The 27651-nt window shown below is 44.1% G+C and overlaps 1 protein-coding gene across 1 annotated transcript; it reads left to right on the top strand.

Annotated features, from left to right (window-relative positions):
- The first annotated feature begins 336 nt into the window (after positions 1-336).
- On the top strand, positions 337-26444 carry FBXW10B (F-box and WD repeat domain containing 10B). Its single transcript, XM_067547864.1, has 14 exons — positions 337-874; positions 3457-3639; positions 3903-4121; positions 4224-4351; positions 8425-8547; positions 11477-11586; positions 13932-14135; positions 15320-15441; positions 16042-16190; positions 17463-17605; positions 20581-20739; positions 21597-21886; positions 23064-23264; positions 25518-26444. The coding sequence occupies exons 1-14, from the start codon at positions 337-339 to the stop codon at positions 26390-26392; spliced, it is 3444 nt and encodes a 1147-aa protein (XP_067403965.1). The 3' UTR covers positions 26393-26444.
- Positions 26445-27651: the final 1207 nt, after the last annotated feature.

Genomic DNA, 27651 nt, shown 5'->3' with positions numbered 1-27651 from the left:
TTTTCATATCATCTCATGAATATCTTGATATTGGGGTATCATGTATATTACAGTCTTTACGGTATAGTAGCTGCTAGGATATTAGGTTCATGCAAATTCTAGGAGGTTTATGGTAACAACTGTGTCTCCTAGGAGTTCTGTACAATAGAAGACAAGAGTTCTACAAACAGCAGCGTGTGATGCGGTGCCTTCACCCATCACAGCCTGCAGCCAGGTTCGTAGTGTTACGTGTAGAATGTCACAGAATGGACGCAGACAATTAGAGAGCAGATTACGTTTCCCTGCTTTCCCTATTGCCCAGTTCGGTGCCTTCTTTGCTGAATTGGATCTGAGACAATGAAAGACGCCTGGAAGGACCTGGAGAGGCTGGAATACAGGCTGGACTCTGCTCCTGATCTGAGGTGTGAGAAGACGACAGATCTAGTGCCCGTTTGCCAGATCTGTGAGACGTGTGTCTTGGCTTGGAAGATCTTCTCCACCAAAGAGTGGTTCCTGCGGGCCAGCAACGTCTCCCAAAGGAAGTTCCTGGTGGGGATCGTGAAGCGGTTCAACAGCCTGGATTTGCTAAACTATGCTGAGAAAGTCCTGCAGACCTCCGATGGGAAGGATTTCACTTTCACCAGGTCCCGAAACACCCCCAGCCTCAAAGAAGACCTGAGCATGTCAACTTCTGACCGGACTTTGAATGCAGAAATGCTAGAGCAAGCCATGCTGGAGACCTGGAGGTGGTTCAAATACAGCTCCTACTGGACGAAAGCAAACTACACTCTGCTCTTGCTTCAGATGTGTAACACCAAATTACTCTTTATGGCTGCTAACCTAGTCAGAGTCCTCCTGGTCAGAGAGCAGACTGCCAGCTCAAAAGGAGAAGCAGGTAAACAGAGTGACGTGCTGGGTGGCAGGAGAGATTTATCCCTGGTTTTCGAGATCAACCCAGGAGAAAATCAAATGACCAGATTCTGATTCCCTACCCCTGAGTGGTGCCTTACTGTTCAAAAAGCCGGGTCGGGCCAGATCCTCATCAGGAGTAGCTCAGTGTAGTTCCATTGTCTGCCACTTTACACCAGCTGAGGATCTGATCCACTGAAGTCACGGAGGCAACTTGCAGAGTACGGAACTAACTCGCTCTGAGTAGTGGTGGCAAAGCTTGGCTCAAAGCTGCTATTCACTTACCTGTTATTTAAAACCAGCTATAAGTAGCACCTATGGGTACCGACGCTCTGACTAGAGTTACATACAACTATGGCAACATAATGACCATAGGACAGATTTTCAAATAGGGGTTTATTTTATTTTTCAACAAGCATAAGTAAGAGGGAAGAAAGTAAAGGATACGGGAACCATAACAATAATGCTCTATATCCACAAATACTTGGCCAGATGCTCCCTCACCTGGGGTAAATTGGTGCAGCTCCGTTAGCTCCAGTGGAACTCCCCAGATTCACACCAGCTAAGGATCTGGTCCATGAGCTTTAATTTAGATAGAACAGGAACTCTAGCAGCAAACTTTGCTACATCCGATGAAATCAGATCTACTCTTGAGTTCTACTGGGGTCGGGATGGTTTCCCTTCTGTCTCCTTTTCTAGTTCACATTAGTCATACTGAAAGGACCATTACTTTCATTTATTATCACTTTATTTGGGACTGGAGGACAATGGGGTCTTCCAGGATTCCTCTCTCTGTCTGAATCCCTCCCTTTGCGTCCCTATTCTCCATGCCCTGCATCACGGGGAGATGTCTCTTTCCCTGGCATATCATTGCTTTTTGCAATTATTACAATTTGGTTGTGAAGAGACTTAGGGTACATCTACACAGCCACACAAAAAAACACCCTGTGGCAGCAAGTCTCAGAGCCTCGGTCAACATACTCGGGCTCATGCTATGGGGCTAAAACCAGCAGTGTAGATGTTCCCACTAGGGCAGGATCCCAGGCTTTGAGACTCTCCCCACTCATTGGGTTTCTGAGCTCTGAGGGATGTCTACACTGCTATCTTTAGCCCTGCAACACAAGCCCAAGTCATTTGACCCATGCTCTGAGACTCGTTTCCACAGGTCTGGTTTTGCCGTGTAGACGTACTCTCAGGATGCAAGCCAAAGCCCAGTGAAGTCCTGAAAAGAGTCCCATTGGCTTCAGTGGGTTTTGGATCCGGCCCCAAATACCCACCTTGACATGTCACATCTGCGGGGGAAGTGGGAGTGCAGCAGTTACTCTCTGTGCATTTCTCCAGGCTATTAAGTGAATGACAGCTCAGCCCTTGGACTTGTGTGTGATCTTTCCTCTCCAGGAAACAAGCTGTTGTTTGCACAGGGTGGTTCTTTTCATCATGTGAAAGGCAGGGACGGAGGGAGGTACCAGGCCACTTGGGAATATATGCACCTGCATCCAGGGAGACCACCAGAGACTCTGCGGAGCTTGGATTGTTGCCATTTTACTGTGAATTTATTTTCTTGTCCCAATACCAAAAGCCTGTATTTCTCCGGCACACTCACGCCCAGCACAGGATTTGTTATATCAGCTCAGAGTTAGTGGGTAGAAATAACACTCATGTATCTGGTTCACGACCTTCAAATGTGGAGTCTTGCAGCTAGGAGTGGGCAATACTGATGCTTCAGAGGGAGAAGGAATGAGACCCATAATGCACCTGGCCAATTGTGAGGTGCGGTACATAAGGGTCAGGGTGGGACTCCTTCCTGTCCCCCTGCCGTGATGAGCCCCCCCTCCCAGCTTGAGATCTGACTAACCTCCCTTAGGCATGCCTGTCACCTTAGATGATGAAATCACTGGGCCAGCAACGCAAGGCGTAACTGCTGAAGCGTGAAGCACAATTGATGTAGCTATTATTCATAGCTGTATTTATAGCACAAACCTTCTGGTTAACACTTAAAATCCTGAGGGTAAAGAACCTTCCTCTTCCTGATCCTTCCTGTCTCCCAAGCACAGGGAGTGATCAGAGATGGGCAGTAGCAGAGCACAAGCTGAAGGAAGAGAGGGGCAGCTCTGGCCATGGGCAGACAGAGCCAGATGGTGTTCAGTTCTGGCAGGAGTCCTGACCCAGCCTTACCTCCAAGCAACCAGGACTCCCTCACACAGCCAGCCTGTAGGAACTGGATGGGGTATATATGTGTGGGAACATGGTAACTGTCTATAAGATATGAATACCAAGAGAAGAGAGGAATTGTATAGGATGGTCTGGGATGGAGTACAACTAGCAATAATGGGATGAAATAATTTCCTAACATGAAGTCTCCTGTGCAAAAGACTTCCAAGGGAAATGGTGGAGACATAAATGGTCAAGTCATTAAAATCACCCTAGACAAAACCCTGAAGAAACAATCCTACACAAGCCAAGGAGAATGGAGCAATTAACCTAACAGGTCCTCCATCTCTACCTCTCCGACCCCGTAATTTAGCTCTGTTTGATTTGATTGCTCCTGTGTTTGCAAAATTCTTTCAGAGGATGATGAATTAAAAATCACCGTGTCCTTCAGTGAGACCCAAAGCAGCGTCAAGCCACAGGAACACATGAAATCCAGCTCCCAGATGCCATTGCGACCCACATCTCAATCTTTCCTGACTTCTTCCACAGCCCTGGAAAGTGGAATCTCATTGGAAGGAAACAGCCAGTATAGTGAAATAGGTACTATAGAAAAAGCAGTGGGGGGGTTAATGTGGGGTGTTATCTAAGACACTTCAAAGCCTGAGAGTGGAAGGGGTGGTTGTCCTTCACGAGGTACCCTCACCTACTACAGAACTCAGAGTGCTCATCACATCCCTTGGAGTTAGGGGTTAATGAGAAATTAGGGTGAGGAGGTTTGGTAGCTATTAACTGGTATTGAGAATAAACCCCAAGACTCAGTGCTCCTCGGAGCCCTTGACATGCTGTTGATTTTGCTACCTCAGGCATAGGTGTCCAAGAGCAGATACCGTGCTTCTGGCCCAGAGACATGGCGCGCCTCTATTATGAGAGAACTGGGTCAGTGGATGATGAGATGTCCACTGCGTCTTCAGTCGACCCAGCCCTCCCCGTTGTCCCTGCATCTTTCCAGTCAGCCTCCAGAGTCAACAAGTACAAGGACTTCATCCGCTGCTTGCCGACCCACCTGTCCAAGTACATCCTGGGTATGGCTCTTCTTCCTTCCCACGCACAGCTGCCCCAGGGGCGCACAAATGTGATCTGAGCCTGGCTTGGGATTCACCAGCTTGTTCTTGTAATTTTTTCAGGGCTTCTGGATGCAAAGAGCCTGAACAGGTGCACTTCTGTGAGCCAGCACTGGGCTTTCCTGGCCAAACAAGTCAAACAGGAACATCTGTCACACAGACTAATCCAGGAAGAGATTGTGTTCTTGCAGGTACTGTGCCTTGGCTTTTGCCTCCCATTCTGCCACCACGGCGCTCACGGTACAGCCCCTTTGCCCCGCACACCCCTAGCCATTAGATCGGAGGGTCCAACATGCCGAGCCATGGGACTGTTCCTCCAGTTTCATCTTGCTGTATTCCTCCCTCTCTCATTCCCCAGAGCCAGGCTAGGTTGAGCCATCATCGCACCTTCAGAAGCGGAAAAGCCTTACTGCTCCTTTGAGAGTCTTCTACTCGTGAACAGGGGCTTATAAGCAAGATTGATACCAAAGATTTGGTCACAGATGAGAACGTGGCCATGTGCTGGATGTTTGGGCTCTGTAAGGGGATGCAGAGCTGTTCTGCTGACTCACTGAGGCAACCCAGACCAGGTGGGTCTAATTAGGTCCACTCAGAAACATAAAAGTGCGGAGAGCCTCTGTGTGGCAAGAGAAAGCTAGCGGCATGTATAGGAGGTCCTAAACGGGAAAGCTGTAAAAAACATACACTTGGGCTAAGGGCTTTCATTTGTAACTGCAGTTCTGCCACAGAGCTTAAGTTGAGAGTAGAGGCAAATCCCAGGAAGGGTCAACCTTTAGGATTATACTCCATGGCGCATGTTGTGTGAGGGAGAATGGCATGGAAACCCCCTCCCTTCACACTGACACTCAAGCTAGGCTTGATGAAAAGTTCTCTTACACATGCAGCAAACCTAGGGTAAGTATCAGGCGAGCCCAAGATGATAGAGCTATGGATCGGTGCTCTGCACCGATAGCCGGTTTGTTGGGAGCCCTATGCACCTTTATGGGTTTGACTCCAAATTTTGTCTGAACATGGCAGCTTGGGGTGAGACGTACTTTGAGATTTAGGGTTTGTTTGATCCCTGAAGAAAGGAGGTGGAAACTGAAGATATACGCATGAATTTCAAGAACAAAGAATCACTCAGTGTGTCCTGGCTGTGATAAACCTCACATCATCTGCACTGATCAGAGGGAATAAGAGCAGAAACCAGACAGGCAGGCAGCCCCTCGTACTTGGGTTCAGGAATATGCTACTGAGCTACACAACACACACACTTCCACCACCAGGGCCTTGAGTGTTATGGGCCGCTATCCTCCCAGTCTAGAAGGACAGAACGGCAGAGTTCAGAGCCACTGCCTAACAATCTGGAGAAGATGGTGTTCTGTGATGCAAGACACACTTCCCCTGAATCCTCTCCTCTCCTCTCTCAGTCTCAGCCCTCTGCTTGGCAGCTGATGATAGTCATTTTCACCTTGGTCCTCCCCAGGACAGAACAGCTGTGAGTCTCCTAGTCTGCTGACCAATTTATTCTCTAGGGCAATGGTTCCCTACCTGGGGTGCGCAGCCCCCTTGGGGGGTTGCCAAAGATTACAGGGGGGCTGCCAGGCTTCAGTAATATTGAGGTCATTTAGCCTCTGCAGTCCCATGCTGGCCAGGTTCCCAGCTGGAGTGGAGCAGCCCCGTGCTGACAGGTGCCTGGAACAGCCCCAGCCAGCCCCCACCGCCTTCATTACCCTCTGTCCATGACGGACAGGAAAAGGCAGGGCCACATGGGGTATGCGGTGGCAGCTGCACCAGGGAAGGCTTAGCTTCTTACTCAGGTAAGAGTCATTTATTAATGATTATTGATGTAATTTAGTGCTGTTATTATTATTACTATTATACGTGTTTATAGGGGTTATAGGTGTTTATGGCCAGGGAGGGGGCGGGTTAGGGGGAAGGGGGGCATGTGTTTTACCTAGTGTTAACTAGTGGGGTTTTCACTCAAAAAGGCTGGGAACCACTGTGGGGAGTTGACGTCAGCCTGCAAGCCATTGTCAATAGACCTTCAGGATGGCGTAGGACCAGGGCTTAGTTTGTAATGAAAGAGGTGCTGGGGCTCAAGCAATTTTTTTACATTCATAACTGATGCAGCAAGCTCAGATGTGCCGGGCCTGTGAACTGCCAAGTCTAGAGGTGCCTGGGCTCAACCCTGGCACCAAGTAAGCACAGTGGATGCATGGAATATAGGTTGGCCCCGAGCTGCATTCTATATGGGGTTATGTGATCAGTGACTGGCTAGTGCTTTCTTAGTCTCCAGCAAACATCTTCCCAAGCTGCAATAGCAGTTGTCCTTTGTGTGAGGTGACATTAGTTTTGTTACTGTAACTGGCTCTGTAATGGTGGTCATTCACTGCAAGAGCACCTCCTGCTGGCTAGGCACGGCATAGCAGCTTTCTTCCCACATGGCGCCCCTCTGCCCTGGACATTCTATGGTAGTTTCTCTTCCCATAATTCACAGTGCTACCTCTTCACGACTCAGCCTTCCAGCTAGGTCACTATGGTATCAAAGTCTCAGTGGACCAGCCATCCAGCTGGCACATCCAACAGTTCCCCTTCCTAAGTCCACTTCCTAGAGACCAGTAAGGGAACCTAGACCCACCCTCTACACTGTGTTCCAGCCCAGGGACCCTGTAACTCGCAGCCAAGATCTATACAATCCCCTTCCTTGCTGAGGTTCCTCTGGGTTTTGACTTTCTTTCCCCTGCAACTCCTCTGAGGTTGACTATTCTTACAGGTCTAGGATCCCAGGGCTTATCCTCCCTCTTGTGTTTTCTCCTCCTCACCTCTCTACTCCCAGAGAGTGCAGACTCTCCCACTGCAGCCTCCTGTGATTACAAAGTTCCTCCCTTTATAAGCCTATCCCCGCTCCTCACCCCAGCAGGGCTTCATCTGCAATTAGTGTTTGTAAGTCCCTGAGCCTCCCCTCATGTGCAACTGGGAAGGTCTGAGTCACCTTAACCCGTTAGGGCTGGTGTGGGGTAAATATCTCAACACAAGCCCCTTGAAATCTTCTCAGACTTGTTAGTTACTTTCCTATAGCCCAGCTGCTCTGTCAATCGTCACCCACTTTTGGTTAAAAAAGAACTGGTAGACCCAAACCAAAATCCCAGATCTGACCCTGGGGAAGTTCTGGGACCAGATTTGGATTCAAGCTTCGCAGCTCTAACACATCTCCATGAAAGGCACCAGGCTCCTGGTTGAAAAACATCAAATGCTTTTTATGGAGAGTTTTAAAAAACTATGGTTCATTTCCCATAAAAATCTTGGTTATGGCTTTTTTCCAATTTCTCTCCAACTTCTTTCCAATTTCCTATGGTGAATAGGAAAATAGGGAAAAAAGAGGGAGCAGCAAAGATGAAGGGAGAGAAAGGAGGGGAAATGAATGGAAAAAACCATTTAGAAAATAATGAAAAATTTTACAGGAAAAAAAATGAAAAAAAAAAAAATGGCCAAAATGGTTAAAAATGTTTGATAGAAAAGTTTCAACCAGCTGTAGTTAATACATCCAGTCAGATTCAGCTCCCTCTTCACAACTCACTCTGGTACCTTCATCGGACACTTCATACTGTGGTTGTATCCCATGCACAAAAAATGCCAATTCTCACCCCACATGGTGATAATTCATGTCAGATCGAGTCATGAATATTTGTGTTTCAAACAATTCAGCTGTTTTGCAATGCTTCCTCCACTCTGGTAAGGTCATGTCCCTGCATATCGTGCAGTATGTATCTACAGTTCTCTTTCTGGAGAGCTGAACCTTTAAATAGAAAACGTCTGCTAGGAGGCAGGGCTGTGAGACAAGGGCTCTCAAATAAAGACGTGTTGGTCATTATTCAGCAGTGAAATTTCATAACTGGTTTTGAAAAAATGACCTTGATCACTAGTCACAGCTCCTGGTGATAAAGGCATCACTCTCAGGCCGAAGTAAAAACATCTCGGTGAAAAGTCAGGGTGTGCGTCTTGCTTTCTATCCCATTTACATCTCCTGAAAACCTGTAAATAAACACGTGCACAGCAGATCTAGGCACAACCCTACAATAACAAACCAGTGTGTGAGCACCAGCTCTGAGGAGCAACTCTACAATAACAAATCAATGTGTGCAGCTCAGCCTTCATGTACAACCCTACGAGAGCCCACGGAAATGTATGTAGATCTGAACTGAAGAAAATAACTCCTGCTTTTTATTCCCTCTCTTGCTGTACATTTGGTAATGGCACCAATGTCCTTTGATATTTATTCCAGGGGTCATGTCCAAGGGGAGTAATTCCCAGCTATGCTAAAATGACCAACGTTGTAATTCCAAGGATAACTAAAGACGGGGACATCATTGCAGCAAGAGGCCGCAGATGGAAACGCAGAGGGAAGGTATGTTGCAGGTATATCCAAAAGGCCTACATGGTTTCCATTTATATTCTGCTTCCCATGGCCCCTTATGTTCTTTGCGAAGCAGAATCATAGAAAAGTAGGGCTGGAAGGGACCTTGAGAGGTCATCTAGTACATCCCCCCACACTGAAGCAGGATTAAGTATATCCAGACCATCCCTGACAGATTTTTGTCTAACCCATTCTTAAAAACTTCCAATGACAGGGATTCCTGTCAACCTCCCCTGACAACCTGTTTCAGTGCTTAATGATCTTGATAGTTAGAACATTTTCATAACATCTAACCTAAATCTCCCTTGCTGCAAACTAAGACGATCACTTCTTTTCCTGCCCTTGGTGGACATGGAGAACAATTGATCACTGTCTTCTTTATTACAACCTTTTACATATATGAAGGCTGTGATAGGGTCTCCTCTCAATCTGTTCTTCTCTGGACGACATATGCTCAGTTCTTTCAGCTTTTCCTCATAGGTCAAATTTTCTAGATCTTTTATCATTCTTCTCACTCTCCTCTGGTCTCTCTACCATCTCTCGATATCTTTCTTAAAGTGTGTCTCCCACGACTGGACACAGTACTCTAGCTGAGGCCTCACCAGTGTCGAATAGAACAGAACAATTACCTCCCATGACTTGCATATATGACATTCCTATTAATACATCCTCGAATATTTGCCTTTTTCAAAACAGCATCAAACTTTTGACTCATTCAGTTGTGATTCACTATAACCCCCAGATCTTTTTTTGCACCATCACTGCCTAGTCAGTTATTCCCTGATTCATAGAAACCATAGCAAGGAAGGGACCTCGAGAGGTCATCAAGTCCATTCCCTGGTGCAGAGACAGGACTTAATAAACTGAGTCCACCCCTGACAGCTATTTGTCTAACATTTTATTTAAAAAATCCAGAGATGGGGATTACACAGTCTCTGTTGGGAGCCTATTCCAGAGCTTAACTTCCTTATAGCTAGAAAGATTTTCCTAATCTCTAACCTAAATCTCCCTTGCTGATAAGCCCATTACTTCTTGTCCTACATTCAATGAACATGGAGAACAACTGATCATCTTCTTCTCTATAACAGCCCTTAACATATTTGAAGACTGTTATCATCTTATAGTTGTGCATTTGATTTTTCCTTCCGAAGTGTAATATTTTGCACTTGTCTTTATTGATTTTCACCTTGTTGGTTTCAGACCAATTTATCAAGATCGTTTTGAATTCTAATTCTGTCCTCCAAAGTGCATGAATCCCCTCTCAGGTTGGTTTCATCCACAAATTTTATGTTGACTCTATATTCTGTCATTCAAGTCATTAATGACAATATTGAACAGTAGCAAATCCAAGACAACCCCTGAAAGACTCCTCTTGATATGTCCTCCCAGTTTGACAGTGAACCACTGATAACTACTCTTTGAGAACAGTTTTCAACCTGTCGTGCACCCACATTACAGCAATTTCATCAACCCCACATTTCCCGAGTTTGCTTATGAAAATGTCATGTGGAACTGTGTCAAAAGCCTTACTAAAGTCAAACTATTATACTCTTCTATGCTTCTCCCCATCCACTAGGCCTGTCACCCTGTCAAAGAAGGAAATCAGATTGTTTTGGGGTGATTTGTTCTTGACAAATCTGTGTTGTCTATTACTTAGCACCTTGTTCTCTAGATGCTTACAAATTTATTGTTTAACAATTTGTTCTAATATCTTTCCTGGTATCAAAGTTAGGGTGTCTGCTGGTCTATAATTCCCTGTCTCTTCGTTTCCTCCACTTTTTAAATATAGGCACTACGTTTGCCCTTCTCCAGTCCTCTGGGACCTCACCCATCTTCCATGAATTCTCATAGATAATCGCTAATGGTTCAGAGATTGCTTCAGCTAGTTCCTTAAGAATTCTAGGGGAAATTCATCAGGCCCTATTGACTTGAATACATTTAACTTATCTAAATAATTCTTTACCCTCTTCTTTCCCTATTCTCTCCGTTTTCCTCCCCCCTTGTTAATATTGTGTTAAGCATGTGGTCACAATTAACCTTTTTAGTGAAGACTGAAGCAAAAAAGGCGTTCAACATGTCAGCCTTCTCTGTTTCATTCATTATTTGCTCTCTTTCCTCATAGTGAACCTACTCCTTCTTTCATTCTTCTCTTAGTTGTAATGCATTTACGGAATCTCTTCTATTGCCTTTTATTTCTCTTACTAGTTGTAATTCATGTTGTTCCTTAGCCTTTCTGATTTTGCCCATACATGCTTGTGCTATTCTTTTATACTTTGTCCTAGTTTTTACTTTTTATATGACTCCTTTTTGGTTTTCAGGTCTATATGGAGCCATATTCGTCTCTTGTTATTCTTCCTGTTTTTCCTCTGCACTGGGAGAGATTACTGTCGTGCTGTTAAGTTTGTCTCTTTTAGAAAGTGCCAGGTCTCCTGAACTCATTTTCCTTAGATTTCTTTCCCATGGGACCATCTCTACCAATTACTTGTTTGTTGAAGTCTGCTTTTTTTCTTTTTAAGTTAATTGTCTTTATTCTGCTGTTCTCACTCTTTCCTTTCCTTATAATCATGATTTCTGTCATTTCTTGATCAATTTCACTAAGTCGGGCCTTTCCCCTTGAGATTCTCAACCAGTTCCTCCTGGTTAGTCAGATTCAAATCTAAACCCCCCGTTACCTTTTCTGACTCCTGATACAAAGACGTTCTGAGAATAGCCCTATTGCAGTGTACTTTAAGGAGCAGCCCTGGCCTGCCCCCAACATGCCCTCTATGTTGGGTGGGGAGGGTCCTGCACAGGGCATGTTCTCTGTGGGTCAGTCCCCCCTCACCTTTAAGGCCCTTTAGTGTAGCTGAGGAGCAAGTGCAATAGGCAGGCTCTTCTCAACAGAGTTGTTTATTCCTATTTCCTTTCTCTCTGTCCCCAGGAGGAGAACAACCTACAGGGGGCTTATCACGGCCAGCTGACTGAAACTGTCCAGCTGGAGGAGAGAAACATCTTCTGCGGCTCCTACAATGTTCGTGTCCTTACAGACCAGTATGTACATGCCGCACACCCTGCTTCAGTCACAACACTTGGCACTGGCAGCCCCTCTCCAACTCTGGGGATCTCAAAGCTCTTTATAAACCTATAGGGCCAAAGGGTGGCTTCACAAGGCCGATGACGTCACCCAGGGATTCCCACAGGTGCCCCTGCCTCCCCTTACATCCTGTCTGCACCAGTGGATAGCACAGTTTGCATCCACACGACACTATTTGTCAAGGGAGCTACAAATGTGTTGCAGAACTATGTCCAAATCCTGCTAAAAGTCTTGAGCGTGCCTCTGCCATCAGGCTGTGTTCAGGGAGCGTTCCCGGGACACTCTAAGCTGGCTCTGAAAACGCTTTCAGGTAGCTGCACAGGAATCCCAGAGCGAAATCAGGTTTCAAAACTAGCTAGGCTTTGAAAGAGCATTGCCTGAGTGGGAGCCAGGAACTCCTGCATTCTCTTTCCGGCTCTGATGCAGCTTCTTCTGAAGTGAGTCACTTCAGTTTCCCTGTCAGTAAACTAGGGGTATGGCATGGCACGCGTAATTAGTGAATGTCTGTGAAATGCTTTGAAGACACTGGGCCTAATTCTTGCCTGCCTTGCACTCTCTGTTAGAGAAACAAGGTGGATGAGGTGATATCTTGTACTGGACCAACTTCTGCTAGTGAAAGAGACAAGCTTGTCTCTCTAATATCCTGGGACTGACAGGATGTGGCCAATCTGTGATTGTTAGCCGCAAATATCTCCAGTGGCTGGTGACGGGACACTAGATGGGGAGGGCTCTGAGTTACTGCAGTGAATTCTTTCCCAAGTGTCTGCCTGGTGGGTCTTGCCCACATGCTCAGGGTCTAACTGAGTGCCATATTTGGGGTCAGGAAGGAATTTTCCTTCAGATTAGCAGAGACTGGTGGGGGCGGAGGGGAGAGGGGGATGTTCGTCTTTCTCTGCAGTATGGGGCATGGGTCACTTGCAGATTTAAACTAGTGTAAATGATGTATTTAGTTACTTGAAATCTTTAAATCATGATTTCAGGATTTCAGTAACTCAGAGGTTAGGGGTTTATTACAAGAGTGAATGGGTGAGGCTATGTGGCCTGCAATGTCCATGATCATGATGGTCCCTTCTGGCCTTAAAGTCCACGACACGGCTACAACTCCACTGCACTCTGTTGTCATTCTTACCTGTGCAGCAGGGCTGTGAAATGCCCCCAGATTAGAATGATAATGCTTTACACCCACTTTGCACTAGTGAAAATGAAGACATGAGGTACAAGCCAGGGGAGAATCAGGCCCAGTAAGTGCTGAGTATTATTAGTGTGTAAGTGTGGACAAGGCTATCGTTTCCTATGTATATTTATTGTTCTAAGGATAGCTGTTGCTGTTATTTATTAAAAGCTTTGATGGAACGAGTGTAGAATTCCCTGCATGAAAAATAAGGTTCATATTATTTACAGAAGGTGTAACTTATGATTTGTGTCCAAATTATAGGGTTAGATTCTGCCCTTCTTACTCATTCCGTCCCCCAGAATTAGTTTCAGTGGAATCAGTGGAACTATTTCTATAGTAAGGTACCACCCCATATGACCACAGGTAGCAAAATCAAGTCCCTAAGCAGCAAATTCTGCATCTTGTTACATTTACAAAGCAGGATTAGACCCTAGAATCTTCTGCCCAAATCCCTCATGCCCCTGCCATGTGAGCTAATGGAGAAGACTCCCCAATGTGTTTGTACACATATGAGCCTGTGTGTTGTATGGGGCTCCATCTCAGTGTGTGTGCAAGTCAGTTTGTGCATGTGTGTGATGGAGGGGACCTGTATCAGCCTATGTGCATCTTTGTGTATGTGTGTGAGAGACTGTGTCTCTGCTATGTGCGTGTGTAAGGGTGTATCACAGGGTGTGTGTCTCAGGATGTGTGTACATGGATATGTGCAAAACATGAAATATGTATATTTCCATACCTTATTGTGGCAAGGATTGGTATTTAAAAAACCATGTCAAGGGAACCCAGACCATCAAACATGCCCTGTTATAAAAGCATTATAGTGAATCCACTTCAGAAATAATGAGATTAGCAGTCCCCAATGGGTCACATCTCTTTCAATTCTCTGATTTATTCTCTACACACAAACATCAGCAGAAACTTCGGGTCTCAGCCACCTTCCTGCTGGTGTCTTGAGGAGGTTCCACGTACCTTTCCAGCATGGCCCATCGGTTCTGTCTATGGAGCTGAGATACTGCAGCACTGAGCATAATAGAGATGCCTGTAAATTACAGGCGAAAACACTTCCCTGCCTAGCTCTGTAATGCTGCATCTTTGGCAGATACTCTTCTCAATCTCTGCTTGCTCACCCAGGTCAGACCCACACAGGGTAATCCACTACAGTGGTGGGAACTTGCTCGCCATTGGCTCGATTGACCGGAAAGTCAGGTTCCTTGACGTGTTGGAGCTGAAGGAAGTGCCGCCTGTGATCGGTGGCCATGCGGGGAGCATCAAGGCAGTGTTTCTCAACGAGAAGAAAGGGTTTGTTCTGAGTGCCAGCTTTGATCTCAGCATCAGGTGAGCTGTGCTGATCTTAGGGTCGATGGATGATGCTCAGGGGATCCCGTTTGAAATTATCTATTGAAATGAAATTTTAAGCCTAAAACCCAAAACTAAACCCAAGATTGGGAATTTTTTTCCGGAATTCTCCCCTCCCCCCATTTTCTGACTGTAAGAACGGGAGAAGAAAAACACACCCTAGATATCCAAGTGTACTTCCTTGCTCATGCAGGACATTTTCTCTCTATGCTTTCCAGTTTCATCCAGCCCTGGAAGGAGAACTAGCAAAATACACCAGGGAAACCTAGTGCTGTGATATTTCTAAACCAGAGACCCTGAGATATGTTTCAGATTAGCATCTGGGGTGAAACCCTGGCCCTGTTGAAGTCGACGTCAAAACCCCCATTCAGTTCAATAGGGCCAGGATTTCACCCCTGAGGTGTGGGAGGCTTGTTTATCTTTCCATCATTTTTACACCAGCTCATCATGATGGTATCTGACCACCTTCCAGAGCGCTTGGAAGAAAGTGCAGAGGCAGCTAGCTGTGAAGAGGATTCATGTGCTCATTAAAGTTGGGGAAGGGGGAGCCTTATTATGTCTTCTCCGTCACTAATTCCTAGGATTCTAATGAGCTGCTGCCATAATAGCCCTGCGTTATGTTGATGAGTGGGAAAACAAGTCAGGTTCTCCAGCTCTGGGATGATGATGGCAGGGCTTGTAAAAGCCACATCAGTCTAACAGGAAGGGAAGGAGTCTACACAGAGACGGAGTCTTTGTCTCCCACCTGATTCAGCAGGGGATGGTATTTGCTGTATCCATGTGCTTAGGTTTTCTCAGTGAAGTCGCTGTAAGTCGTCTTGGCAGCAGCTAGTAGGAAATAGGGCTGTCGGAACATTGTTACATCTGGAGACCAGAGGTAGTCATCACTGGGTAGCCAGAGAAGCAATCCAGATGTGCGTGTCCATGACAGCCCTGACACCACCAGAACAAAATATAAGATCAGGTATCTAAATACTAGGGCCTGATCCCACAGCCTTTACATTGGACGTAGCCTACTGTCACTTCATTGACCTCATTGGAATTACTCTGATTTACACCAGTGTGTGTGTGAAGAGAACTAGGCCCATTAGATGGCAATAATAATGAATGAGTCATTAATTAACTAATCATAGGATTCTCCCCTTTTGGCCCTTACTCTGCAGATGCTGGAATATATTCACTGGGGCTTGTGTGAAGATCTTTAACGGTCACACAGGGACCATCACCTGCCTGGACTTGTACAAAACCAAGCTGGTGTCAGGAGCAAAAGACTGCATGGTCAAAGGTGAGCAAGCAATCTCTGAAATAGCCCCCAGGCTTTGATGGGGGGCCACTGCCAGACACATTCCAAATCCCAACGGTAACAGCAAACGGGCAGAGGGTTGGAATTGTTTTAGACCAGCAGTGAAAGTGGCCCAACATGTAGATTTACCACACAGACAGTGGGTGATCCTGACAACCAGGGGGTGAATTTCAAACTCTCACAGTGGAGCTTAGTTTGCTTTGCAAGCAGTGGCTGTGTATGTAACTCCCATTAGGCTGGTTTTATGCAATATGAATGGTTGTGTGGCTATGGCCATGGACTAGGACTTGGGAGACCTGGATTCAGTCCTCAGCTCTGCCACAGACTTCCTGTGGTGATCTCAAGTTCTCACCTGTAAAATAGGGATTATAATGATACTCCGTGTCTCTTTCTATTTAGATTGTAAACGCATCAGGGCAGGGTTTGTCTCTGTGCAGCACCTAGCACAAGAGGGCTTCAAAGTCAGCTGGGGCCACGAGGTGCAACTGTGACTCAAATAATCATTTTTATTCAGATTTTACAGAGTAATACAGACAAATAAATGTGGATATTATTTACATTTCTCCGTCCCCCTCCTAACAGTGTGGGACTTAAACACCGGGAGATGCATCAAAACTTTAAAACACAAAGATGCCATTTGGACAGCTAAAATCAACAACACCCATATTGTGAGCGGTTGCGAAAAAGGGTTGGTGAAAGTGTGGCATGTTGATACGTGCATGTTGATCAAGGTAAGTTCCTTACTAAGCAAAGCGTGCTCTGGAAATGCTTTTCAAAATCACAGAATCATAGAAATGTAGGGCTGGAAGGGACCTCAAGAAATCATCTACTCCACCCCTGCACTGAGTAAACCTAGACCATTGCTGACAGATATTCCTCTAATCTGTTCTTAAAATCCTCCATTGATGGGGGTGCCACAACCTCCCCAGTAACCTGTTCTACTGCTTCATTAGCCTTGTTTTCCCTAATTACCTAACCTACATCTCCCTTGCTGCAAACTAAGCCAATTACTTTCTGCCCTTCCCTTGATGGACATGGAGAACAATTGATCACCATCCTCCTTATAACAACTTTTAGGTATCTGTTCATCTCAATTAGTCAGAGCTTTCTGTTTACACTAAAGGTGTTTTTTTTTAAAAAGAAAGAAAAAGATATGAAACTGTTAACTGATGATTGACAGAATTAGAGAGGACTGAACTGTGTAAGAACCTGTTGGCAAACAATTCACCAAATTAAAAACTGACATTTGATCGGGTCAAATTTTTTGCTGTTTGCAGATACTTATGTGATTGAGCTTTGGTTTGGATGAATGTTCACAAACAGGGATTGTTTGGATAACAGCCAGATTTCAGGGCTGGAGCTGACATGTAGTTAAACTAAGATAAATTTGTTTCTGGCAGAAACAAAAACAGTTTATAAAGATTAGGGAAATCCAGACAGCTGCACTGGAATTTAAAGATCAGAGCCAGTTTGATTTCAATTACACCAGTGGATAGTCAGAGTAAATATATCTCCAGTTGTTTGAGAGGTGAAAAGCAGTTTCTACTGATAGAGAAGCGTCTGATGGAATTGCACGTACAGATGTGTATCACATGTAAAATATTCCATTTCTAGATGAATCAAGTTTACATACAGCTCCTGCTGGTTTGGTTAGGGGAAGTTTCATATTGTCTTCCCTGGTTGAGTATTCACCTAACAGACCCGAGAGCTCTCACTTCAGTTCTCAGCTGCAATAACATACAGTGATTCTGGCCAATGGATGATTCATTCCACAGTAGTGTCTGGTCCCCAACAGTGAGCCTGGCATGTTTCACTCATAGTGACTACTGAATAGTGAACTATTACCAAAGGGCATACTGTAAACCCTGATCAAACTAGAATCCACTATAAAACATAGGAGGGCAGTGTTGTGATTGTAATAAGAGAATGATTGGGACTATGTGTATGCTCCAAATTCTTATAGTATGTTACACTATGTGATATGTGGCTCTTTCATGTTCTAGACCTTAGAAGGGCACCAAGGCCCAGTAAAATGCCTGGCCTTTGATCAATGGCATCTAGTGACAGGAAGTGCTGATGGATTTGTCCTGGGATGGAGCATGGTGGGAAAACATAAGAGATGTCTAATGGCTTTCAGGCACCCACAGTAAGTATCATTCACATGTTGGAATCCATAGATAACAAATGTCCATGTTTTCTAAAGCTTTGACTCAATAAAGTGAACTCCGTTACCTGCTTAGGAGTATGTCTACATAGAATGTGTTAATTGACAATCCTAACACTTTAAAATGTCCCATCCTGCAGGGAGGGGTTTCTGTTTTACAGGAACTCACTGTTACTCATCGTTATTATATTGACATCCAATACATAATGGATGGCAAGCTTTTCAACCTTTATCTCCTTCGATCCAAGACAAAGACTATCATTAAATCAGTCATTGAACTCCAATATGCAGATGACTGTACCCTGTGTGCCTACTCAGAAAAAGATCTTCAAAAAATAATCGACATTCCCTGAGGCCTACAACCAACTTGACCTCACACTTAACTCCAAGAAAATTAAAGTACTCCACCAACAGGCTCCAAATCACCAGGATCCTGCACACATAATTCAGAGCAATAAAGAGACCCTGGAGAATGTCGAGCACTTCCTTTACCTCGGCAGCTATCTGTTGCAGAAAGCTGACACTGATGAGGACTGCCTTCAATGCGCTAGTGCAGCTTTCACATGCTTGAGAAAATGTGTCTTCGAAGATCGAGAGATCAAGAATCAAACCAAGCTTCTCATGTACCAGGCCACTGTTATTCCTGCTCTCTTGTACATTGTCAAAAGCTGGGTCATTTACAGTAAACACCACAAGTTTCTTGAAAGATACCATCAACAGTGCCTCCAAAAGATCTTCTGAATCAAGTGGGATGCGCAACACACCGATATCAGTGTTCTGTCCCAAGCCAAAACCTCCAGCTTTGAAGCTATGGTTATCTGTCACCAACTCCGTTGGGCTGGTCATGTTCTTCGAACACCAGAAAGTAGACTCCCAAAGCGGATCATGTTCACACAACTGAGCCATGGCCAACTGTCAAGGGACAAGCAAAAAAAAACACTTCAAAGACATTCTCAAAGCCAATGTGAAGAAGTACAATATTGACGTAAACTCATAGGAAACCCAAGCCCTCAATCGACCAAAATGGAAAAGGACTTTGTGGCAAGGATGCCAGTATTCTGAGATCCAACAGAGACAACAGGAAACAGAGAAATAGGAAAGAAGGAAAGAACATGCTGCAGCCTGACTTAACAATCTGAATCCTCCCCTTCCATTGGGAAATGTCTGCCCCAACTGAGACAAGGTCTGTGAATCGTGGATAGGTCTGATTAGTCACAAGCAGATCCACCAGCCATAACAAGCTATCATTTTATTGGAAGACAATCATCCTCAAAGTCTGAAGGATCGCTGACTGTTATTCAGTGGAACAGTGACTCCAGAGTAGGAAATACCCTGCAGAACTGAGGGAATTAAAGTCCCAGGACTGTATATCTTGTGTGACACTTATCTTCACAAGGGAATAGCAGCATTAGATGTTGTCCCATGACAAAATAAGGCCAGACATTCAGAAAAACTATTATTTATGATATTATACATGCTGATGAGGAGGTCCTTCAGATGTATGGAAATGCACTGATGGACTAAAGACATGGGATGAAATCCTGGCCCTACTGAAATGAATGGGTGTTTTGCCTTTGACTTCCAATATGGCCAGGATTTCTCCCAGAGTGATAATATATCTTGTTTACACACACACACAAATTGTGTTAAAGGAACATTATTATGGTTGCAAAGTCAAAACCCCAAAGTTAGGGTAGGCTAGAATTAAGGTTGCCTGTGCAACCTTCATTTGGTCCTCTTGTGTGTATACATTATGATACGGTATTTTAGTACATGCACGAATACTGCCAAATTTCAAGTCCCTGCTCCAAAGCTTGCTGACACAAGAGTTGTTCAATAGAAGGTCACATCATTTTCTATATGGGGAAAAGACATATTTTTCCTTTGCCTTGTTATCGAAACAGCTAAATCATTCTGACTGAAACTGTCCAAAAACATTCAGTGTGAGGCAGACACCCAACATGGTCAATTTCAGGCCGATTACAGTTATGCAGAGTTATAAGCAACTGAAAACTGGGTCTTATAACAACCTTAAAAATAGGTGGCGATACTAGTCCTGCCTATAATTAGTATGAAGTGAGTGCAGGTGAAAAACAGAATAAATAAAACTCAATTCTTTGGCAGAAAAACTAATTCAGAACTGATCCCTTATGGAAGTAAATTGTAGAGACTTAGATGGCATGAGATCCAAATGCTCTCAAGCCATGACTAAGGCTAATGTCCAGGACTCAATCCAACTAAAATTGAGGTGCTCTTATCCCAGTCCAGGGGCAAATAAATCCACTCTGAGTCAAGGAGTTCAGGAAAACAAGATCATTCCCACCCCTTTGCTATTGACATAGAAGGAGGGATGATTTAAGATTAAATAGGATCCAGATATATTAACATTTCAGGGACCTCTAACATATATTCAACAGAATGTTAAGCTAAATACTTTGGCAGAAAAAGACAAAGGAAAGATACTGTGTACATAAAACATGGAGGAGTTAGTTTTATTTTGGGAACCATTCCCTTTGCAAATCATGACATTTTGTCATTTTAACTGTGCTGTGATAACACTGCATCACCATACTGTTTGCATTTACTTTCCAAGGTTGTATAAAGAAAGAGATGTGATTGAAAATGCTTACTGGCAAAGCTAATAAGCTGCAGTTGGTCGCTACAGTGGTTGGTACAAGTGATTGCTTCATTCATTTTTGGATCGTGCATATGCCCAATAAATTGTCTGGACTTCATAATTTTGGCCATCTCTCCATTCCGAAGGCAGCAGTGATGATGGAGGAATTTGCTGGGTGACTTTCATCCTCATCAACCTCTTTTCAACCTGCCTAGTTTCCTCATCTACCGTGGTGGCAGAGATGGACCTTCTTCACTCACCATCCAAGAAAGAACCTTGTTATTTCAATCTTCTCATGTAGGAATAAGGAATGTGCTATGCTCAGGTGTTTTGTTTTCAGGGAAGTCCTGTATCTGGCGTTTCTGTACCTCAGAGTCATCAGTGGCTGTGCTGATGGAAAAATACGTATATTTAACTTCCTGACTGGGACCTGCCTGAAGGTGATGAGAGCGAATAGCAGAGGTGATCCTGTGGTGTCCTTCTGCATCATAGAAAATAGGTGGGTAATAGCAGTAGCATTCAGATTCTGAACCAGTCAGACAGATATCTTGTTGCTCAAGAAATCATGTCCTTTTTACAGCCCAAACAGGGGTGGGTTTTTTTAGACGATTCTGCTGGTTTATTGACTATGGCTCACTGCAATACATTATTCTATTAAGTAGGTGTGGTCTGCAGATGTGGTGTTGAGGTCCAGATTTCAATCCAAACTTCTCCAAAACATAGGATGTTCACATTTGACGTTTCTGATGTTTTAGGTTCAGGCCCATTTCAGAGATAGGCCAAAGCGATAAAGTTGGATTGAGATCGCATTTTGAATTTCCTCAGAGTTTGGGTGGGTTCAGGATCAGGCCCACCTGTGCCCTTAACTTGCCAGTGTTCTATTGCATTTTCACAGGTGCAAGAGATGGAAAAGGCCTACTTGGTCTCATCACATCCATCCTTCTGGACAAGAGTAGGGTTTGTTCCCTACTTGTTTCCCAATGTTTTTTCATCCAATTTCAAGGGTCCCTAGCAATGGGACAACCACCATTTCCCTTGGGAGCTATTTCAGAGCCTAACAATCAGAACATTTTAGTCTAATTTTTCCTTTCCGTAGCAATGAATGAACTCAGCAGTGTTCTTTACATTCAGGTTACATTAACTGGAACGTGCGGGGTTAGGTCACAATGGCTGGGAACAAGCGAAACACAGCTCATTTTCTTTCCCCCAATGAAGCGATTGCTACTTCAGTTCTAGTTATGCCCTCCCCCCGCTGTATCTGTCGTAGTGCACACACAAGCAATCTGGCACAATAGGTAGCCGCTACACCGTTATTACAATGTGCCTTTCTTAGCACTGTTCCTTTGCCCTTCCTAGGATGGTGATCAATGCTCTGAGCAGCGTGCTGATGTTCCAGTTTGAGGATGTAGAGTGGGATTACACACTACAGACCGACCGAGAGGAAGTAACAAAGGATAAGGAAAAGCACCAAGAAATCAGGGTCAGAATGCAGCCCTATCCGTACGTTCGCGGTCAGCGAATGAAACGGGAGGGAGCCAGCCACAGGAAGATGTATCAGTATCCCGAGGTTAAACCAGATGAGGACCAGATAATGTTGGCATACATGATTCGTCGTCGGTCATCAAGAGGCTCCGGGGCACCTCCAAGTACTGTATACACCTCTTGCAGTGCACTGTGTTAAAGGGGCAGCATCAGCCTGAAATCTAGTCAGTGTAGAAAATGAGTTAGGAAATATTTTCAGATACCCACTGTCCTTGCCCAACCCCCACCATTGTTCAGTGATGTGTGCTAGATGGCTGCTGCATTTCAGTGGTGCTATATATTTTGTAAAGCCTTTTAGGAGATGTGAGAAGCACGGTACAATAGAAACTTGAGGCCCTAATTCAGCAAGCTATTCAAGTGTCTAACTTTAAGTATGTGAGTGACTTTGAAGTCAGGGGGATTTCTCATGTGCTTAATGTTAGGCATATGCTTAAGCACCTGCCGAGTAGGTGCGTGAATTATTTATTTTAAAATTTTTGCTCACAGAATAAGTTTTAGCAGCATCTGTGATCAGACTTCACAACCACCGTGAAGACCAAATCCACATAGGTTTACACTCTTCCAACTGTAACGTTCCAATGCAGTTTGAGTCTATGGGTGGCTACTGAATCCAAATTTTGATGCTGAAACCTGCAACTTTAAGCGTGTGCTGTATATTGCAGAGCACCACATGCCTGAGACACTGCAAAGCTTCTGTTTTTGAATCCTTAAATATTCATTAGAACAAAAGCATTGTGAAGAAATTTGCAGCTTAGATTCTATTGCAGTCCTTTAGTGCAAGACCATTAAATGTTTTAATGTCATAAATACAGGACCATCTCTGCTACTTAGAATTGTTAAAACAGTCATGTAGCATTCACACCCAACACAACTATTCACCTGTCGGAAGACCCATGCGTTGCAAGTAGGCAGGCAATAGAGAGCGAATGAACCAGATTCCAACCTCTGCTACTACCAGTCCTAAATCCACAGAATCAGTGATTGTAGAATCTATGAATTTACACCAGCATAATCCAGATCAGAATCTGGTCTAGCAAGGAGGCATGGAGCTACCATTATCTTCCAAACTTCTCTGAGGCTTTTATCTTGTCAAATGTGTGGATATTTTTCAGATATTTCAACCATGACTCACTAACTTTAGAAGTTGGAACCAGCAACAAAATAGTAACCAAAAGCGAGAAGACTTAAAAAATACATAGATACTAACAACCTTGGTAGATAAAAGCCAATTCGTTTTGAAATCTTAATTCTACAGGATTAACCCAGTTCTCTCTCTTGCAGGTCTCCGTTATGAATTTGTGAAGGCACCTGCTCGCCATCCAAGTCATACTTTGCGCAGGAGCATGGGTTACCTTGATATCCAGCCAGACCAGAAGAAAAGATTCCCTCTTCCTAGGAGACGACAGATCTATAGCAGTGATTCAGAGGACTCAGTTCAAACATATTGTTCAGCAACACCACTAACAAGTTTGTCAGAATCTGGTAAGAGGTCTTGGTGGCTAGACGCTATGGAGATAGTTGCATTAGAAATAATGAAGATAAATAGATTATAAAGTAAGAGGTAATATGCTCTGGATAAGAGGCCTGCAGTAAATGAGAGGTTTGATCTGGAGTCTGCACTGGGTAAGCTGATCACTTTGGGGCCTGCTATGGTTATGGGGTTGCTTTAGGTCAGGCAGATGAACAGATGTTAAGACTACTAATTGTGAAGCCTAGAAAAGTTCTGTATCTGGGCCCATTTCTTCCCCATAACAATTATCGCTGCATTTTAGATTTCCTTTTAAATTTCTAAGTCAATCCATATTTTGTTCCACACACAAGTTCTCAGAAGAAATGCTCAGTTAGTATTTAAACGCCAATTTTAGTTTGCCCAAGAAATCATTCTGTAAATACATTTTGTTCCAACATGGCTGAGCCAGCCAGCAAGGTGGTTGTACATTGAAATTCGACAAGGAGATTATCCAGAGATCGCAGAGGTGCCCTTGGAGACCTGATGGAAATAATTTTTCTTCTCTATAGTATTGCTTGCATTAGTGTATTTTAATTTTATCTGGGCAGCCCCCTGAGTGTTGGTTGGGGCTTTATTATTATTTTTTAAATTAGACCTAAGCTGGATACAGTCCTTCAGGTTTATGTTCCCATATCCCCCAGATTTCCTATGTTATGTACTGGATCAAATTCTGTGTTCAATGGAGGCTATAGCTGAGAGCAGAATATGGCTCTTAATGTTTTTCTCACCAGAAGAATGAGCTGTGATAAAGAGAATCCTTACAGTGACTCTTCCCATTCCAATGAAGATTGGCTAATTGGCTAATATAGTTGATTAGAGAAGTGAATGGCATTTTACATACTGGCAGCTGAGTTTTAAATTCAGAACCTGTTGGAGATTATATTTGAATCCCAAAGAGTCTGAGGACAGAGAAAAGACGCAGTGGAAGTGTTAGTAAACTACCTAGACTATGGAAAAGTGAGGGTAAGAGAGAAAAGTTAGGGTAAGGAGAGGGCAAAAAAAAAAACCAAGTAATATTAACAATAGATTAAAGCATATGAAACAGGCACAAATTATGTGTTCGTAAATAGGAAGACCTGAACGGGAGGCAAAAGATCTGGAGCCAGCACAGTAAAAACTGCAGAAAAGTCATGAAAATAATTTTTAATAAACAGAAGTGGGATTTAACTGCAAAATTTGAATCCACGTGAGAATTTGGATGTCAAATTCCCTCGGGACCAGATCTTCAGCAGTGTAAACTGGCACAGCTCCCCTGAAGTCACCAGCACTACGCCAGTTTATGCTAGCTGAGGATCTGATCCCCAATATTCAAAAGTATTTGGATCTGGGGGTTGCATCAGGTCCATCTCTACCTGTAGATTACTTACATGCTAATACTCCATATTTACCTATATCTGGCAAGAACAGAGTCCTCAATGCTGTGTGCTCTATATTTATCATTTTAAAAATCCCTAGCATTTCTTAACCTCGGGCATAATCATACAATCTTGGAATGATGAAAGATGGTGACTGGCCCACTTCAAGTGCCCATCACACAACAGAGAACACTCTCCAAAACGTTCAGACATTAGAAGCTCCATGCTTTGTTCTCCTTGAGATTTCCAGTCGTAATCCAGTTCAGATAAGTAATGGTCAAAAGTTATTACCATCTGATTGTGGTTCAGAGGCTTATCTGGAAACTGACTTGGCATTTTTAGTCCATTTCCTGGCATCGACATCATAAGACCCAATTCTGCTCACATTAGAAATCAGAACTTCAAGGAAACCAGGACTGGTGTCAAGGCACTCACAAACAATTGTGCACCCACTGTCATAAGTTATTTTAGCAGCTACAGAATATGGCAACTGGCACTCTATAGGTAACTGACATAGAATTGTCACCACTGTTGTCAGTCAGGTCAAAGAAGGAATGAATAATGGTGACTGAACCCATAAACAGGGTGCTCTGCTACCCTTAGGATGGACACACATCAGACAAGACAGCATTGGAGAAGCTTGCCCTGCTGCTCCCCCTGCTGTGCTTGTTCTGTGGGTAAACATCAAAATCCAGGGTCCAGGACTGTCTCTTTAGTGCTTATCATCTGCCCCCTTTGGGGACTTCATCTCTCCAACAAGGATCAAACAGGCTATCACCACCTCTAGCCTCCCTGTAAAATCACTTCCATATATATGTATATAGATAGTCAGATCATTTTTTCTTTTTTTCATGTTTGTTTTGGAAATAGACAGTGAATCTGGCTACGACTCTCCGGTCCAGGCATCTTCACCTGCTGAAAGTGCAGAGTCCGCTTTACAGCGTATAAAGAAATGGGGCCCGCATTGTCCCATGTCTCCTGATCAGATCCTCCTGACTGTCAGCACATTGCAGCACGCATACAAGGCAGATCAAGTCAGCTCCAATATGAGGCACAATGCAAAAATCAGGGATGCCTGCGGACCTCCGCTGCGCGCACAAGAACGGCCTAAAAAGGTGCCATCTAAAATCCCTAAGCAAGAGAAAAAGGATCAGTCCACCCAGTTCAGACACATTAAATCTGCCAGTGGCTCTCTGGCTATGAAAAGAATTTCCACACCTTTTGAAACCAAAAGACTGCAGCTCAACTTGAAGAACTCTTTGCATGGGCCCGCAGTACACTCCTTTATTCCTGCTCCCATGATTGTACGCTCCAAGTCATGCTGCAGCTTGCCAGAAGAGAAGAAGATTCACACTGGTCATGGTGGAGCCACTTCCCTATCTGAAGGTGGGACTCAGTTGACTGGCCACTTAACGAGCTCATCTGAATCCATCAGATCAACACGCATGATGATTGCACAAACTAAAATTGAACCAGGGCCCCGGAGAGAAAGTCCTCTCTTTTTACACACTGCAAATCCTTACCGGATCAACAGTGGGTTCAGGCTCCTGACAGTGAAGCAGATGAAAGTGTATGAGGAAGCTACAGCTGTTGAGTATCAAGCTCACCGAACAAAATGTATAGCAGACCACCAAAAAGAGTGCAGGAAGGCCTGGTTAAAGAAAATTAAAGGCCTCCCCATAGACAATTTCACCAAGGAGGGAAAAATAGCTGCCCCCGAACTTGGGCTTAATGTATATGTCTGAGCTAAGCTCCTTAAGGCACACTACTAGCTCTTTTAAAGAAATAAATGCAAACCGATGGGATTTTTGACATCTTGGGTTGCTCAGATTGTTTGATTCAGCTATGGTCCCCATTTGAGGATACCATCTCATGGCCTTCAATGTTCTGTTGGAGGGAGAGGGGGGATTATGTAAGGAATGCTGGATGATTCTTCAAGAAAATATTATTGACATAGTTAAATATTCCTCACAGAAGCCCATTGGATTATTGGCCTAGTGTTACTGTAGACTGATTTAAATGTGATCATAAGCATCTCCCCTTGTGATCACTACACAGTGCTATGTTTGCAAGTTTTCCTCATGAGGCCTCATGCACGCTTCTACAGGCTGATCATCTGACCCATGTTTCAACCAAGGGGTGCCTGACCCTTGCAATCCTGGGGACAACTCACCAGGTGTTTAAGAGCCACATCCAATGTGCATATTTATTATACAAAATAAATGTACCCAACCATAACATTTTGTTGTACTTGTATCTTCCTTGTTGGACTATAATTGAAACTGCTTGTTTTCTGAGAGAGAACTGTAAACACAGGCAAACGGTATCAAGGATCCTTGCACATCCCTACTCTACCATAGCTTGCTTCTGTGCTGAAAAATTTACTTGGGTTTTCCTGAGACCAATTCTATTAGTGTCAGCTTCACACTGAGCAGAAGGTCAGCACAAAGCCTATGTTGCACTTATGTCTTGCTTAAATCTTATTTTGCGGGCTTAAGTAGGATGAAAATTGTGCACAGGCCTAGCGCTGGGTCTCTGCACAGGGGTGAAATTCCATCCGTCTTCCCTAGAAATGTAATTGCATGTAAACTTGATTTTTAAGAATTATTAGTTAACACAATGCTGACAGGTCAGTGCAGATGTACTAAGGTTTACCCAGCACTAGCTGACACAACGTGGAACATGATTTGTCTTTGCCAATACTGACCAGTCAGTTGTTGTCAGCATTGTCACCTAACTCAACATTAAACATCACATTTAGCCATGATTAATTTTCCTAGTGAAGACAAGCCCTTAGAGTGCAAGGGCTCTGCTTCCCCTTGGAAAGACTGGGATCAGTGGATTGACTATAGGAATGTCACAGGACTTATAAAATGTAGTCTAATCTTAGGCTTTGCATTCATATTTGGTATCTGCAAGGCACAGACCTCAACTCAGGGTCTTATACAGCATCAGGACATACAATTTCAGTGTGTGCCCAGTTCCCTTTCTCAGCAACAATATT

This window comes from Emydura macquarii, unplaced genomic scaffold (genome assembly GCF_026122565.2).
Source record: "Emydura macquarii macquarii isolate MOO-44397 ecotype Brisbane River unplaced genomic scaffold, CSIRO-AGI_Emac_v2 contig_1230, whole genome shotgun sequence".
Taxonomy (NCBI): domain Eukaryota; kingdom Metazoa; phylum Chordata; order Testudines; family Chelidae; genus Emydura; species Emydura macquarii.
The sequence above is the reverse complement of the archived record's forward strand: the minus strand, read 5'-3'. Positions and strand labels throughout refer to the sequence as shown.